The 17,571-nt window shown below is 43.4% G+C and overlaps 1 protein-coding gene across 1 annotated transcript; it reads left to right on the top strand.

The window, feature by feature from the left end:
- The first annotated feature begins 6,229 nt into the window (after positions 1-6,229).
- On the top strand, positions 6,230-17,061 carry GGCT (gamma-glutamylcyclotransferase). The gene is made up of 4 exons (XM_085051232.1): positions 6,230-6,398; positions 10,220-10,365; positions 13,584-13,719; positions 15,641-17,061. The coding sequence occupies exons 1-4, from the start codon at positions 6,276-6,278 to the stop codon at positions 15,788-15,790; spliced, it is 555 nt and encodes a 184-aa protein (XP_084907358.1). The 5' UTR covers positions 6,230-6,275; the 3' UTR covers positions 15,791-17,061.
- The last annotated feature ends 510 nt before the right edge of the window (positions 17,062-17,571 follow it).

The following is a 17,571-nucleotide window of genomic DNA, read 5'->3' on the forward strand; positions in this document are numbered from 1 at the left end:
AAATGTACTCTCTCTCAGTTTGAAGCAATTCCCCCTTGTCCTGTCACTACATGCCTTTGTAAAAACTTTCCCTCCATCTTTCTTGTTGACTCTCTTCAGATACTGGAAGGCCAGAATTAGATGACCCCAGAGTCTTCTCCAGGCTGAACAATCCCAATTCTTTTAGCATTTTCTCATGCAAGAGGTGCTCCATTCCTCTAATCATCTTAGTGGTCCTTGTCTGGACTCGCTCCAACAAATGAGGAAGTGAGGAAAACACTGCCCTAACCCCAGTCAAGTTCTGTGCAGCTGAGCTGGACCAGGTCTTGTTGCTGGTTCAAAGATCTGCTTACATGCAGGAGCAGAGCAATGGCAAGCCACAGCGTGAGCTCAAACTGCTGCTGTCACCAGTGCAACGCTCAGGGTCAACCTCTTTTTGTGACACACAGGGATTTTTCTGGTTCAGCTTATGTCATGCTAAAACGAGTTTTAAACAAGTGAAAAAACAGTGCCACCTTTATTCCACAACAAAAGCACTCACACAGGCCAACAGCCCAGTGGAAGGACTGAATTAGATTACCAGTAATTGTTACATTTCTGCCCAGAATCACTTGGTGGGGATCTGTACCGTGTTTTGTGCAGCCCATGCAGAACTGGGAAGAACAGTATAGCCAGGGCCTCTTTTGACATCCATGTCACATGCTCCTCCAGCTGTTCTAGCACTGCTCTTACAAACAGGGAAATTCTTTCTCCATCCCAACATATCTCAGGCCATAGCTGCCCTCAGAGTTCAAGAAGTTCAGTGACATTGCTTCTGGGAAAGGATGTGGCTATGAGACATATTCCTGCATCGTGGCTGGAGCCATGTGATGTCTTCTGCAGGCTGAAGGTTGGCAGCACAGAAATGGCTACAGACATGCCAGTACAAAAGGAGAAGTATCAATTTTGTGTGAAAGACGCTGCAGGGTTCAAATGTAAAGCCATAGGGTTAAAACAGGACTGGAAAGCACCATCTGAAACCGACTTTATTTGATAATTTTTCTGTGCTGTAAGAAAGTAAAAGGAGAAATAAACAAGAATGCTCTTAGCCTACAGAAGGTAAAAGGATGGGAAGGAAGCAAATGAACATTAACTGTAAATAATACTAAGTATGAAAGATAATCTAAAAAAAAACCAACCAGAAACACATTGTAAAAATGGCACTAAATAGCAGAGCAGCCTAAAGACAGCAGGATACAGCCCTTTCATCTGCTGGTCTGCACTTTGTAGTCATAACTTTCACGGGGCAAAAAGGCTCAAGTACTTGACAGACATGAGAGAAAACCTGTTTGGTGTTTGGTGAGACAAAAGTCCCTGCCATAGGCAGATGACTATGTGAACTGCTCCCCTGGAAGGAGCCATCACTTCTGTGGTGAGAGAAGATAATGCACCCTGAGACAACAGGACACAGAAACATCACACTGACAAATCCTCTTGACACAGCAAAGTAAGGGATTTCAGTATCAAGGGAAACTATTTTGAGAAAATCTCCTGTAACCATTTGTGTTGTATCAGTAGAGATACAACATTCAGAAGAGCTTTACAATGAGTGAAGTTAAACACTAGGTCCTATGAAAAAAAGACAGATTTAGAATGTACTTCCACAAAGATGATCAGGGTCAACCTCTTTTTCTGACACACATGGATTTTTCTTGTTGTTCCCACTATTAAACTGTTCCCACTGTAGATTCACACACACGATTAAAACACTGGGTGCCAGGTACAATCTCTGAAGTACAGCACAGCATTATTCCTTTGAAACAAGACATATTTCACAGGATTTATTAACCAGTTGCTGAAGTCACACATGCAAGTACCTGTAGGTCTGTGAGCAGAGCAGATGCCCTCACAAGCCAAAGTGATTAAAGACAGCTGCATGCTGGGACTGCATTGCTGGGGTCAGTTTGCAAAAGCTCTGTCCCACTTTTCAGGTATCCAGATTTCACACACATTAATTTATTTTTTTTAATTAAATAGATCCCAAACATTTTGTCCCTCCAGGAGACAGAAGTAGCTCAAACACCAAGAAGCTCATCAGTCTGTCTGTGCAGACCTGAGCTCCAGGAGATACAAGCAAAAGCAAAGCATAGGTACACACCCAAAAAGCAAAACATAGATCCACAGTCTCCTCCTTCCAACATTTGATCTGGAGGGGTGATTCACATGCCTGTCTTTTCCCATTACCCCTTCCTCAACCTCAGGTAGCACTAACCACACGATGATATCTCAGGACCACTGAGTGTGCAGCATCTAGGGAGAGCTCAGTGCTGCAAAAAATACAAAAAAACCCAAACAAAAACAAAAACAAACAAAAAAAAAACCCCAAAAAAAGGCAGGTGCAGGTGGACACATGCACACACCCAGCCATTTTAATAGTTCCTCTCCTGAATGGCTGCACTATTTGTGGAAACATGTGAAAACAGAATTGCAAAATGAATGATGGGTATTCCTCCTGGTTGTCAGTGGTGCTGAGCCACAAGACCCATGGGTTGGTGGCTATTCTGTCAGGCAGGGCAGGGAAGGAGGCTGGGTTTCTGCAGGACAGCGTGGTCCCTGTATTGCAGGGAAGGAACAAGCACAGCAACATCATGACACCTTGTAAAATCATTTGCATTCATTTGCATGAACATGAAATCTCTGCAGACCCCCAGACCTTGCACAATGTATTAAGAAGCTACCACCAGCTGTAACCATCTTGCAGCAAAAAGGTATAATTTCCATGAAATACTAATTGCAGAGCACATCCTACTAGGGCTCCTCAGAGAGGAGTGAAAAGCTGTGGGGAGGACTGCACACGCAATTCATTTGCATCAGTTGTCCTTATTATTCCTCCAGGTTCTCTTTTCTTTCTTCAATATCAATTATGGCTCATGCTGTGACAACCATGGGGTGCAAAGGGAGTGATGGGGAGGCACACTGAGTGACTGGCAGACATTTCAGCAGGTTTAACTTACCCCACTGCATCTCATTTTTTCCCTAATTCCTTATTTTTTCCTCATTTCCTTTTTCTCTCCCCAAAAAACCCAAGTAGGATATGCTCAGGAATATATTGCATTTAGGCATAAAAACCTGATGGAATCAAATTCCTGCTTTCTTTGCATAAATAACCCTGTTGATCTCCTCCACAGACAATGCACAAATAGCTGTGGATATCCAGAGCTTTCGCCCATTTTTGGGAAGGTCCCGAACGCGAGGCATACTCCTGACTGCTTACTCTGCGCAGGTTTTGTAGCGACATTCAAGGGAAAACAATGCTTCCAATTTGTTTGGGGCTTCAAACAGGTTAACACAGGTCTCGTGTCAGCTGCTCTAGAGATCACCTAGAACTGATTAAACTCAAAAAAACCCCACGATTTCATTTAACACACTCCTCTCTTGGAGAGTTAATTTTCACCTGGAAAGGTCACAAAGAAGCAGAAGAGTAAAAACTGGTAGCACCACCAAAGCCTGGCAAGGTTCTACTCAAATTGCTCCAGGAAAGGTCCTCCTCCCCATTTTTTCTGTTGTAAACTTGGTTTCCAAGCAAGGCCTGCCCATAGCGCCCAAGTATTTCCCTATGCACATACAGACATTTGGTCATGATTTGGACATACAACAGCCGAAACACTTGCAAAGCTTTCAGTCCAGAGCAAATTTACTCCCCCCCGCCATGCTGCCTTGCCATCAGATTGGCCAGCTGGGGAAGAAATGGACTTCAGAAGTGCAAATTGCTTCAATCAGTTTCATTAAAAAATAATCACCATAAATCTAGGGTTTACCTAGGTAGTTCAAATAACATTTGAGTTAGTATCATGCTACATCTAGACACCATGCTTACCAAAACCACGTTCCTGGAAGTGATGGCTCCTGTTCCTTAGTCAGAGAATAGGCTTGGTATTCAGTACAGACTGCAGAAAATGGAAACCTCAACAGATTTTCATTTGAAAAGACCTTTTTGAAAGATGAAATACTTAGGATTGCAGGTGGCAGTGTTGTAAACTGATTCTCCTTCCATAAATTTGACTGTAATTTTGCTAGCTGCCTTTGCTAACAAAGGTTTTCAGGTGTACAAACCCAGCCCTGAGATCAGGGGCTCAGTGTCCTCATTTGTCAATCATCTGACTTAGCTCATAACATTGAGGTCTTGATTTGAACAGCATGGGAAAGAACACAAGCTTTAGGAGAAAACTTTCAGCTTGTTCAAAATCTACATGCTTTTTCAATGAAAAATCATCACAATTGTTGTAGAAACTCTGAGTGTGGAGAAAAAAAATGGGTTTTTTTAAACAAAATGTCAGAAGTTTCAATAATTTAAAAAGCATTACGAAAGGCTGGTCGGGGTTTTTTTAGAAAGTCATTTTGAGATTAAAGAGTAACAATTGTTACATGCTTCACTGCAATTCCTATGTAAGATTTTTCTGTTTAGAAAGAAATGTCCACCTCAGCTCACAAGGGACAGCTCATATAAAGGCCAAACGTGTAGTGCAGCATGCACCAAGGCTGGAAAACCTGTCCACCAGCAGGCTTATTCCCTGGGGCTTTACAGGCCCCTCTGGAAGCCTCCCTCGTGTGAGCCCTGCTGTCTCACAGTAGTCCTCTGTCTCTTTTCTTGAAACCAGCAAAAATTTAGTTATCTTTGACACCGCTTGCTTTCTGGTTGAAATTAGGCAATGGTCCAGAAGCTGATGGAAGATGAGAGAGACACTTCACTCATGGAGTTTGCCCGTCCTTAGGGAAAAGGGACTAAAAACATACACCAGAAACAGGTTTTCAAAAGACAGGCTTGGCTACTGATTGTTGTAAGGAGTGAGAGTGAGGATGTCTTGCTATATAATCCAATGACCTGTGTAATCCCTCTCACTTTACAATACTTGGTTCCTACATTAAAAAAGTAATCCCTAAAAATAGAAAGCTACTTGTCAGAAAGGATCAGAATCACTTTTATCACTTTATGTGCTTACTGATGAGACTGTCTTTCCCAACGCCTGTGTTGGGAAGACTAAAGCAAGGACTCAAATGAAGCGCTGCACACGTCAGTAAAGGAACGATCTGCTTTTCCTTCTATATTGCATGGATGAGGATGTGCCCAGAGACAGGCACTGTGCTGCCAGGGATCCTGTGCTAAATCCAGCAGCAGCTGCCTCTGCTCAGAAAGCCAGCTTGCACTGAGGGCTACTTTAACTGCATTAATGAGTGGTGTCTCACCATTAATTGTTACACTGTTGCTCATTACAGTCTTTCATGGCTGTGTTATACATATATTGCTTCAGCAACCAGCAATAAAGGCTCCTCCTGTCCTATTCGAGCATTGCTCATGTCAGGGAAGGAGAGGAAGTGCCTCTGTGCGTGGGTGTGCAGTTCTGCCTGCCCCCATGCCAGTCTCTTCTCGCCCCTTTTGCTCTTGCACATTCCCAGCTTACTCTGCTCTGAGCACTCCCAGCTGGGAAAAGCTGCTCTACTTTGCTTCTCACGGAATGTGTTTACAAATTGTCGCTGTTTATCTCAGAGGTGGCTAGGATGCTCATTTTGCTACCAGGGGCTGCAGGCCCTGCTGGCTGACATCCCCACGGAGGATGCTCCTCGGGAAGCAGCTGACACGTTGGAACGGGCAGGTTTTCCAGGCATTAGTGTGTGCTGTGCTACCTGTTCGGGCTTGCTATGAGCTGCCCCTTGTCAGCTGAGGTGCACATTTCCTTCAAAACAGAAAAATCTTACGTAGGGATTACAATGAAGCACATAGCAATTGTGACTTTCGTATCACAATTACATTCGTTAAAAAAAACCCAACCAGCTTTACGTAACACTTTCAAAATTATTGGAACTTTTGATATTCTACAAAAAAAAAAAAAGAAAAAAGCTATTTTTTCTCAACACTCAAGAGTTTCAACAATTGCGATGATTTTTCTTTCAAAAAAGCACGTAGATTTTGAACACGGTGAAAGATTTCTCCTAAAATTTGTATTCTTTTCCATGCTGTTCAAAGCGACACTTAAATGTTCTCAGCTGAGTCAAACGCCTGACACACGGGGAGGCCCTGATCTCCAGGCTGGCTCTGCGCGCCTCGGCCAGCGGCGGGCACTCCGGGCAGCGCCGCTCGCTGCTCGCCGCTCGCTGCTCCCGGCCCAGCCTGGTGCCACATCCCCCAGGCGCTCCCGGCCGTTCTGCGTCACGGCCCCGCTCCGCTCGGCGGCGGCTCCCGCGGCGCGGCGGAAGCGGCGGGGAAGGCGGGGCGGGAGGGCGGTGTTAAAGCGGCGGCGGGGCCGGGCCGGGCCGGGCCGATGGAGCCGGGCGGCGAGAGCGGCTGCTGGTTCCTGTACTACGCGTACGGCAGCAACCTGCTGCGGGAGCGGCTGCTGCTGCGCAACCCCTCGGCCGCGCTCTGCGCCCTGGCGCGCCTGCAGGTGCGTGCGGGGGAGGCTGCGGGAGGCGGCGGGAGCGGGCGCCCAGGGAGCCCAGGTGTCCCCCAGGGAGCCCAGGTGTCCCCCAGGGAGCCCGAGTGTCCCCGAGGAGCCGCAAGGCCCCGCGGCTGTGTGGGGTCCGGTGCTGTAGCCTGTCCGTCCCTCCCATAGCGGAGGCCCCAGCACCGATCTGGCGAGGGCGTCCTGGTCAAGAGGATAGTGCCAGGTTCTTTGCCGTGGTGCGCAGGGACGGGACAAGGAGCGATGGACATAAACTAAAACGCAAGAAGTTTCACCTCAGCGTGAGGAAGAACTTCTTTCCATTGAGGGTGGCAGAGCACTGGAGCTGGCTGCCCAGGGAGGCCGTGGAGTCTCTGTCTCTGGAGATATTCCAAACCCTCCTGGACGCCTTCCTGTGTCACCTGCTCGAGGTGACCCTGCCTTGGCAGGAGGGGTTGGACAGATGATCTCTGGAGGTCCCTTCCAACCGTGGCTATCCTGTGATTCTGACCCAGGGCTGCCTGCAGCAGAAGGAGTGTTTGTGGTAGTCCCACTGCTGCAGGGTTATCTGACAGAGCTTGAGCTTTCAGACTGCCAGCCGTGCCCCATGGCCCTGCGTGTAAAGCACTATAGACTTTGAAACGTAAAGTAGCAAGAAGAAACTTTTTGCTTCGAGGGTGGTGAGGCACTGGAAAAGGCTGCCCAGAGAAGTTGTGAATACCCCATTCCTGGCAGTGTTCAAGACAAAGTTGGATGGGGCTTTGAGCAACCTGGTCTAGTGCAAGGTGCCTCTGCCTATGGCAGGGGTTTGGAAATAGATGATCTTTAAGGTTGCTTCCAATCCAAACCATTCCACAATTCTAGGTGGTCATCTGGGTTTATAGGACAAGCATCTGGCAGTTCTAAAAGGGTGATGTTCTGTTAAAAAATATCAAAATCCCTCCTTCCTTTTGCCTGTGCTGGGTACAGGCAAGGAACTCTCCCTGCACTGTGTGATGGACAGATGTGAGCTTTCACCTAGCACTGCACATCTCTAGCTGACACCTTCGTACACTCTACAGGACAGTTCCCTCCCTGCCAGGGTTATTAAATGCCATTGTACCAGCTTGGCTTTAGTGTAGGCTTGGAAACATGAGCTTGTGGTCCTTAAAGCTGCTTGATGTACAGATCTGTGCAACTGGAAGGATGCTTGGAGGAGCAGAGCATCAATTGATACCACTTAAAGATGACTTGAAGGTTCTCTTGGGGTAACTGCACGGAAATTATCTATGTTAGAGTGTATGAAGAAGTTCCAAAAACTTGTCATTAATAAACTAGACAGTTACTTGTTGTCTGTTGGGACTATCAACCTGGCAGCTGAGGCCTGCTCCTGTAAAGCATGAGGCACTTACAGCTACCCCTCCACTGAATGTGCTGAGAGCACTGCACCTTGCAGGATCACACCTTTGGAAGCAGGGAGAAAGGCAGTAGTATTGTGTGCTTATCTTTGAATAACAGCAAGGTTCTGTAGCTCTCCTGGCTCTCAGATCGATTTCCAGGCTACCCAGTAAGCACCTCTTGTCCTGCCGCAGGTTAGCTGTTCAAGATCAGGTGGTCATGCCCTGGCTTCAGCGCCGGCCTTTAACCGATTGCTATGTTCCCTGCCATCAGCGGGTGGCTTCACTCCCTTGCTTCCAGCTGGAAAATCACTGATGCTAGGGAGTGAGGGACTGCAGGAAGGTTGGGGCTGACTCCTATTCATTGCTCTGTGGTAGTGCCACTTGGGCTGAAAAAAAGGAGAAACAGCCTGTAACTAGAGTACTTTGGATCCTAAACTAAAGTAAAAACTTTAGTTAAACTTTAGCTAAACTTCCCTTTAATATTACTTTTTAAAGCTTTGTTAATCTTCAGCCAAAAGCTGTTAAGAAATCGGATGTGTAACAAGCACAGAAATGCTATTACACTGGTACTTAGAAGGACCAAAGACCAATCTCTTGACCCAAGAAAGTATCTAGTGTGTTTTTTCCCATTTTCCCAGCAGTGCCTGATGCAGTTCCACACATGGTGTAACTTAAGAGTTTCCTGCCTCCAGAACCAGAGCTAGCTGTGCTGTTTCTGTGTGGTCTCTGTTGCCCTTTTTGGGTGGTGCCTCATAATTTTATACACCCCCTTGCAGCATTTCAGTGCAAGTCAGGTCCAGGAAGATATAACTGGAGGAATACAGTAAAAATTGGTGGGTTCCCCCCAACTTTTTTTTTTTTTTTTTTTTTAATTTCCCTAATGAGACTGCAGTGAGAGTACTTGATTCTATTCAGATATTTCCTTGGGGATTCCCTACAATCACTTGTCCTCGTCTATAGCTCTAATCTGTGACTTGACTGGACTTCTACTTGTGCGCAAATAACTTGGTGCATCTAAGTAAAGCTTCTTCTAGTGAAATTAGTTTAGTAGGGGACATTTTATGGGGCAGGAAGATGACTCTGTTGAGGGAGTAAACAGTGTGGCTTTGCCAGGCTGCTGATTGTCACTTGCACACACACACACATACAAATTGATTGGTGTTTTGATAAGTGCTGTTTCTCTGTGTGTAAGCTTCCAACTGCTTCATTTTTTTTGCAGCCTTTTTCCTGTATCTATTTGGACATATTGCAAGAGAGTGATGTGTCTCAAAGGGAATATTAATATGTACATGTGTATGTTTCAAATCAAAATTATAGCTTCAAGAGGGTGATCGTAAGAAATACACAAAGCTGTGGGGCTTCATAGGTTTGGGTGTTATTTTTGTTGATATTAAGCAGGTAGTCTTCCTTAAAGATTGGTGGTTTGCATTGTGGGGTTTTTTTCCCCTTCTGTTGTGCTAGGGAAGGACCCACAAATTGGCTAATAAGTAGAAGAGGATACTGAGTGTATTGAGTCAGGTGAGAAATTACATTGATGACATTCAATAACCCATTATTTTCTTTCTCACATATAGTAATATTTGATATTGCTTGTAAGAAGTGATACTTGATTTCTACAAGGGTATTTCTACTCGCAAAAACTTGAATAAGCTCACTGAAGGAGGCATATGCCTTGACTTAAAAATACCTGAGAATGTTCCAGCTGAGTGATAAGATTGCACAAAACATTGTAAAATACAAGGGATGATTTTTTTATAATTGGGTAGTTTTATTAGTGCATGAGGACAGGACCCAAAGCTCACCATCTTGAAGACTTCTTTACCCTTACTATTTTCCTGGATCCTGCATAGTAGCATTTAAGTCTTATAACCTATGAAAAGCAGGAAGGGAATTGGCACAAAGTAGCCATGTCTTTTGGTGGGAATGAGAGAGAAGTAATCATTTCCCTCCTTCATGGCATGCCTCAGCCAAGAGACCCTTCAGACTGTCCAGTGGGAAGCACATAAGCAATCCTGTCACTGCCCACTTGGACAGAAGTCAAGCTGACATTTCTCCAGCACTGCAGAATTGGGTATGTGTGTTTGTCTTGAGAAAGGGCTGCCTCCACTTTCTTCTCACTGTTAGAAATTGTCAGCTGCCTAGGCCAGACTACTTCAAGATACGAATGTCAATCCAGCCTCTGCAGGCCAAGACTTTTATCAGTAGTGCTCTCTGCCCAACCTCTCTTCCCTTTGTCCCAAGGCTGCTGTTTCTCATGGGGGAGTGGAAAAGGTTGACTTCAACCCCTCATGAGATGGGAGATGGAACAGGTCCTGCCTGTCTGTACTTCCTTCTGTGTCTCCAGCTGGCTCCATGTACAACTGTCCTTTGGCTGCCCCTGTCATGTCAAGAATAGCCAACAGCCCTTAAGTAGAAATTGATTCTCTGTGTTGCTTTCATTTGCAGGATTTTAAGCTCGAGTTTGGCCATCATCAAGGCAGGATAAGTTCTGTCTGGCATGGAGGTACAGCTACCATTGCTCAGAGCCCCGGAGACGAAGTATGGGGAATAGTGTGGAAAATGAAAACTTGCAATTTAAGTTCGCTGGATAAGTAGGTGACTTAACTTTTGCTGTCTTCTACTACTTTAGAGAAATATTGAAAAGTAGTAAATTTTTGGTAAAGAGCTGTGTGGAAGCTTTGGTGTTGGAATCAAGAAGATGATTTTGATTTTAATATGTGAATTCCATTTCACAGTATGTGTATTGACTTCCGACACTTCTGTAATTAAAATGGGTTCATTTTCAAGCTAAAGCTACTTTTAGGGGTATTTTAACAACCTGTAGACCTTTATTTGAAGCTGATATACTGGTCAGGCTCCTTTGTTGTTTTTTTTAACCTGTCTTCCTAATTTCCTGTTTCTTAAATGATTCTAAAATCTGTGTTTGTCCTATGGCATCCTTTCCATTACTTTAGGAAGAATTTCCTTTGATACTGTCATAAATTTCTGCCTGTATACATCTGTAGACTCCAGTTGAAGCAGAAAAGAAAGAAATGAGGACAAGACTGCAGAAGAGAAGGAGATCTTTAATACAGGAAAAGGGATCTTTTGAGGAGGTTATTTAACATGTCTTCTCTCCTAAGGATTTAAACTTTTGTGAGCTTGAGGAACATCCAAGCAGGGAGCTGGGGTGTTATTATTTCCCCCTTTGAATGGGAGAGCCTGAATGCATGGTGGAGAATGTTCTACCTGTGCCTGGTAATTAAGAGAAGCTCAAGGCACCCTGAGCAAGCTGTTCCTAGGCTGAAGTCTGGGAGACCACCTGGGTGAACAAAGCAAGGAATAGCATGACTTCTTGCAGGGTCTGAGACAGGACTTAGAATGTAATCTCCAAAACTTTGTCTGCTGCCATGCGCTTGTTACATCTTTTGAGATGTGTCTGCACAGCATGGTGCTTCTGGTACACAAGGATTGTTTGTTCAGAGTAGTTTGTCACTGTCATTTCCAGTAGAAATCTGGGCTAGTGAGGACAAGGAAGCAGGGCATAGTAAACCTAGTGAAAGCACTACCTCAATACTGCTCTCCTGCCTCTGGTACTGTTGCAATTTCACTGTGTAAACATGCCCTTGTAACGCTGGCCATGAAACTTGGTTCCAATGTGCTTTTCGTTGCCTATAGGGAACCTGAAATACAACAGAAACTTACCCATGTTCTGTTAGCACATTATGTGAATGGCCACTCTCAGCACTCTTGTCCTGGCTGGGAGTGTTAGTTCCAAGCAAGAGGACATGGGCATCTAGCTGGCATGCTTGTGGTTGGGGACAGCTTCACATGTCCCTGCTTTATGATCTCCTGAGTTCCCTTGCTGTTGCTTACAGTGGCACTTAAACATCCTGACCCCCTTCTGCTGACCTTTACTGAAATCTCCTGATTTACCAGGCTTTCCTAAAGTGTAAACTTCTTAAGTATGATGATCCTGTCTGACAGCATCTGCTTTCAGTAGTAGCACTGTGTTTACCCTCCATGGGGATAGTATTTTGTGTTTTGACTTCTAGAAGTGTTTACATACTATAAATATAAACATAGTTGACATAGTGTAGGATTGCAGATCCCTGCCATAAACTTCAATGCTTGCTAAGGTACTAGAGACTTGAGTGCTGCAGCATCACGAAAAACTACAGCATGGACACTAACATGACAGATTACTTTTTCACAGCTGCGTCACTGATGCCGTGGAGGTGAACTGGAAATGGGATGTGTTCTTGGCTTTTATAGTGATAGTCAGTAGTGCTCTTCTAAGGATTGCACCTAACCAACTCAAATGAGCTTGCATGTGTTTCTGCTGAAGGTCTTGGGATTCTTTGGCTGCATGCAAGCTGGTGTATTTGTAGGTTCTCAACCAAATTATTTCCTGAAATTACCAGATATTAAAAAAAAACAAAAAAGCAACAACAACAAACCCAAACAAACAAACTACACCAAAAAAACAAACAAAAAAAACCACCTCACCCCCTTTTTATTTCCCCCCTACTCTACTAATCTGGGAAAATAGTGTGTGCTTTGTTATCCAGAAGCAGAGGAGAGAATGTGTAATTGATGCTGCATGTAATTACTTGAAATACTAATAAAACAATATAATATATAGAAAACAAATATGGGAGGGGAACATTTTGCTTAGATGGCTGAACTCTTTGACTTCAAATTCAGTTTTGGTGCTGTCTCACAGCCACTTTTCTGGGGTTTTTTGTCCTCTGCACTTCACAAATCTGTAAGTTACTGACTAAATAATGACTTTTCCCCACAGAATCTAGCAATGGATGTTACTAAACAGTTTTATTGCTCTCACACAACCATGTGACTTATTTTGTGGTCTGTTGACCTTGAATCTGCAGTTAGCTTCCAGTCTGTACTTGCACTTAACCTAGTTAATCACCTAACATGGCCCACATTATGTATGTTAAATAACTTGAAATGGTAGCAAGTCTTTGAAAAAAAGATGTCTTGTCAAATTTGTATTGAACAAACAGGGTTAAAACCATGTTGCAACTTGTAGGTAAAGTACATCTAAAGTTAATTGTGCTATGAAGTCTCTTGTATGGCTTAAGCTTCTCATTTACTTCTTACTATTTCCTCAAATTTTTTATTGGTGGCTCAATGCCACTGGTTAAGAACAATAAATAGCGTTGGTTTTGAGTTTTTGTTTTTCTAAGCATGATTTTGCTAATTTAAAAAAAACCAAAATGTTTTTTTGCCCTGACCTGGCTCATAGTTGCTGTATATGTCTTGTGCAAGTTAAAAGGTGTCTTGGATTATTCATTGGAAAGTACATTGCACAAGTTGTGCAAGTTTCTCCTTATTAAAATATAGTACAATGGGCAAGATAAAACTTTGCAATTGTTTCTTTATCTGAGTGGCAGGTAATGAACATGTGTCTGACTCCTTAACTCTGATAATCTGGCTTGTACTTCCCATTTCAGACTACCTGTCTTCCACAGTTAGTTTAGGAGTATTCTCTTTCTAACTTTGTGAGTTAACCACAAGTCACTTCTTAGAGAGCTGAAATTGTAAAAGTGAATGCTGCTGCTTCTCTAGAAACTTTTTCATATGAAACAAGTTTACACAACAAGTACTGAAATATGTTCTGCTTTATTTGTTTTTCTTTAACAAGACCAGTGTTTTTCTTTAACAAGACCATTTGTTTTTCTTTAACAAGACACAGACCAGTGTCCTGCCTTGAGTTCTGTTATAATAAACCTGTGTTTAATTGCATGGTTGGTTTGAAAGATGCATCAGTTATTTTACATGAAAGGAAAATATATGTCCTTTACAGGCAAGAGGGAGTTGAGGATGGCATTTATGTCCCAATAGAAGTTAATGTCCACACTCAAGCAGGAAAAGTACTGACCTGTCGAAGCTACCAGATGAGGGACTATGTTTCTGGTCCCCCTTCTCCACAGTATAAAAAGGTAGGTGTTGCGTCACTTTAATTTTGGAAGGATGTACAGAAATTTATAATGCATTACTTCTGTGCTATTTAATAAGTACTTTAATTACAGTGGATGGAAGGCATGACTACTGTAAATGTACAACAGTCCTTGTGCAATGTACTACTGTAATGATGCTCACAGAAGATTGCTATCTCTTACAGGCCTACTAAATCAGTTTGGGGTTTTTGGTTTAGTTACACTTTACATGAAGCTTCTGTTTAACTTGTGAATTAGTTATGATTGACACAAGGATTTCTGGAGGATGGTATTCACATATATGCAGCAATTCTCTGTTTGAAAAATTAATGTACTCTACTAAAAAGACAGAGGAAATCATCTGTGGGGAAAATACAGCACCTGGCTTGTAGTTTCAAGGATGTGGATTATCCTTATTGTCTTGGAAAGTACTTGCTATCACTTAATAGAGGAGTCCACCTGCTGCCTTTTCCCAGATGCATCATCAGTACATCACAGGACTCCAGTATCATTGCAGAGCACTGCAGGGTTCCCCCTTGATGGCTGGTGAGGCAGAAGTGTTTCGACACTGTTCTGAAACACTGACTCTGTAGAGACACGTGATGCAGTGGCGCAGCAGGCCTGACCTGCTTAGCTTGTGAGATCTGGTGCAGGCTGAGGTTGGGAAGTGTGGCTGTGTGTCTGAGTGGTGCAGCTCTTAGTGCTGGGACAGAGACAGCACTGCAGATGGCTTTTCCTACCTAAAGGAAAGAAACAGGCATGAGCCTGTTAAATCCCAGGTGTGCCACCTTCTCCTAACTGAGGAACTCACTCCTATGAATCTGCTTCCAGGAGCACAGCTAAGGCCAGCTGCTGTGGGACTGCTGAAGAGAGGGCTTGCTTAGAAAGCAGGCTCTGCTGTTCCACAAACCTCCTTCCTGCCAACCCACCTCGTGGCAAGGCAGATCTTTAGGGCTTTTCAGGGAATTAATATGTAGTCTTCGGCTATGTGTCAGCTCTCAGCTCTCATTGGTATGCTGTAAGAGCAGACCTCCACTATTGGCAATTTTATCATTCCCTCCTGGTCCTCTCAGGAGCAGTTGTTAGTTCTGTTCTTCTCCTCTGCCCCCAGCTTTTTTTTTTTTTTTTTTTGTTAATCAGGCAGGAGAGATAAAAACTTAAAGGGTGACTGCATCAGCGCACAGTGATTGAACTACATACATCTACTGTTATGTACTTCTTTGTGGCAAAACTAATTTTTTTTTAGACACCTCATCCTTGCAATGCATCCTGTTAAATGCATGAAAGCATATTTAGAATATTCATTTCTATATGCAAGCTTGATGGTGTCTCCTTCAGGCTGTGTTCCTACAACTTCCCCTTTTCCTCTCTGTTGCATATTTTCTTCCACACCAATACTTCAGTTTATTTTGTATATGGAAGGAAAGCTGCAGTTACAAACTAAGGAATTTGTGCTTTTTCACTAAGTTGAGTGTCTGTTTCTGTTACTCCTGTAGACTGTCTAGGTACTCATTGTTGTCCTTGGGATTTGAACAGCTTACTTTTAAAAATAACTTCAATAATATATGCTGCTTCTCACTTAGGTGTGACACTAAAGCTGGCTAAAAGTGTAAAATGTAGTTACCATCCTCTCTGGAAGAAAAAATGGAATAACTGAATAACAGCTTAATTATAGAGTCTTGTGCACTTTAGTAACACATCAGAATCTTAGGAGTAGTTAAAAGCCTTTTCAGACTAATTTTGTTCATGCTGTTCTCATCTTCAGTGGTCTCCCAGAAGCCTTTGGCTATCCTTAGGCACAAATAGTGCTGTTTGAGATTAATTCTCTGGGTAATTTAAATGGTTCTTCCTATACAAGTGATTGTTTGGAGGAGTCTGTCCTTTCTATTACTGAAGGCTTTTTTTTTTCACCTTTTAATTATAGGTTATCTGCATGGGTGCAAAACAGAATGGCTTGCCAGCTGATTATCAGGAGAAGTTAGAAGCTATTGAAACTAATAACTATGCAGGACCGGTGCCAATCATGGAAGAGATTGAAGCTTTTATTAAAGCAGAGAAAATAAATTCTGCATAGAATACCTCTACATTTGCTTGGCCATTCACCTTGATTTAGATACCTCTCCTCACTGGGCTGATCAGCAGTTTCTTTATTTATCAAAAAAAGATGAGTTTGCTGTGCATCTACAGTAAACTGTTAGACATAATTTGCAGTCTAAAGACACAGTGATGTTGGTAACTTCTGTTTGTATGTATAACTTGAGTACATGCTGAAGTTTTTGCAGATTTAGAAATTATCTTTCTGTAATTGTCATGCAGTGTTGCGTGCAAATTTGTGTTTCATGTCCAGTTTACTGACCTTTTTAAAAGAGAAAGGCCAGCTTCATGAGTTTGGGACCTTTTGCCTTCTGATGAATAAGGGCTGCAGGATCAGGCCCTCTGTTTTTAAAAGTTGTATACATTTGTTAGATGCAAAGTAAACTTAAAACTTTTAAGGCTAAACCTTTTTCTCTGCTACTTCTCCTAATGGTTTAAAGCCCAACCTATCTGATGCTATGGAGTTCCTGTTCCTGTTTATATAGTTAACAAAGAAAGAAAAGTAGCATTTTTTAAACTCCTTCCATGTTTTTAAGTGTAAGTCCAAAAGGTGGCTTAGGCCTGGAGATGACATTCAGCGAAGGATCTCATTCAAACCATCATAGCTTCCTCCTTTCAATGTCTAGTGGTTGTCATAGGTGAACTGGTTAGCTATAACCAAGAGATTTTTAAAGAATTAATTTTAGTTTGATATTTCCAGAGAGTTTAATTACCTTTTTGACTGGCTTTTTTGTCTATCTAGGCCTTGGTCTCATGTCCAGTGAAATCAGAAAGTCTCCTTTGAGTCCTAGCACATTTATGCTGTGATTTGTTTGTCTGTTAAACCCCAAATGAACAGACTTGGCCTCTTGTGGTTTTTTGGCTTTTTCTCCCCACAGCAGAGTATTTATTTTCATGGTACTTGACAACCCCTGCAGTTAGTCTGTGGGGGAAGAGGAAAAATTGACAACCTGGAAGATGTCAAATCACTGAGCTTTGGCTTGTCTTTAGTGTATTTTTTCTCTTGATGTACAGAGGGGTGTAAGAGATAATTGATGTCACTGTGTGACTGCTTAGATAAACTTTAAAGTAACAGACTGACCGTGTCTTCTCTGTATAAAATATTTTCTATAAACTTCTGCCAGGTATGTGTAGGTGCTGTCCTGAGGTAATATGCCTATTTCCAGAGTTGGGCACTGTGACTGCTGTAAAACATGGTACTTTCTGTATTAGCACTGTCTAGCTTGAGTAAATAAAACTCTGATTACCAAACCTCTGCCGTGCCTGTTCAATGTGCACTCTTCAAGAAGAACACAGAATCACAGATTAAGGCTGGAAGGGACCCCTGGAGATCATCCATTCCCAAGACCCTGCCACAGCAGGGTCACCTCGAGCAGGTGACACAGGAACAGGTCCAGGTGGGTTTGGAATGTCTGTATAGAAGTAGAGTCCACGACCTCCCTGGGCAGCCCGCCCTGCTTATGTAAGTGAAAACTGGTGATGTTGGGATGCAGCCGAAGCCTCAATGGGCTATTTGTGCTTTTTAATGAATGTAGTGTCAATAGCGGAAAACTCTGTGTGAACACGCTCCTCTTTCATCAGCAGCACCGCTTCTGCTGCTCTACCCTTACCTTGCACCTTTGGGCTTTTCAGCTTTTAACTGAAACAATACCCTGGCAGTATCCTTGGGGAGGTGCTTCACGAGTCGTTGAGGGAAGTGGTCGCTGCCGAGGGACCCCTGGCCCCTCTCGGAGCAAGAGGCCGCACGGGTGCGGAGGGAAA

The sequence above is a fragment of the Lichenostomus cassidix genome, chromosome 2, assembly GCF_008360975.1.
Source record: "Lichenostomus cassidix isolate B80296 chromosome 2, HeHo_3.0, whole genome shotgun sequence".
NCBI classification, from domain to species: Eukaryota; Metazoa; Chordata; class Aves; order Passeriformes; family Meliphagidae; genus Lichenostomus; species Lichenostomus cassidix.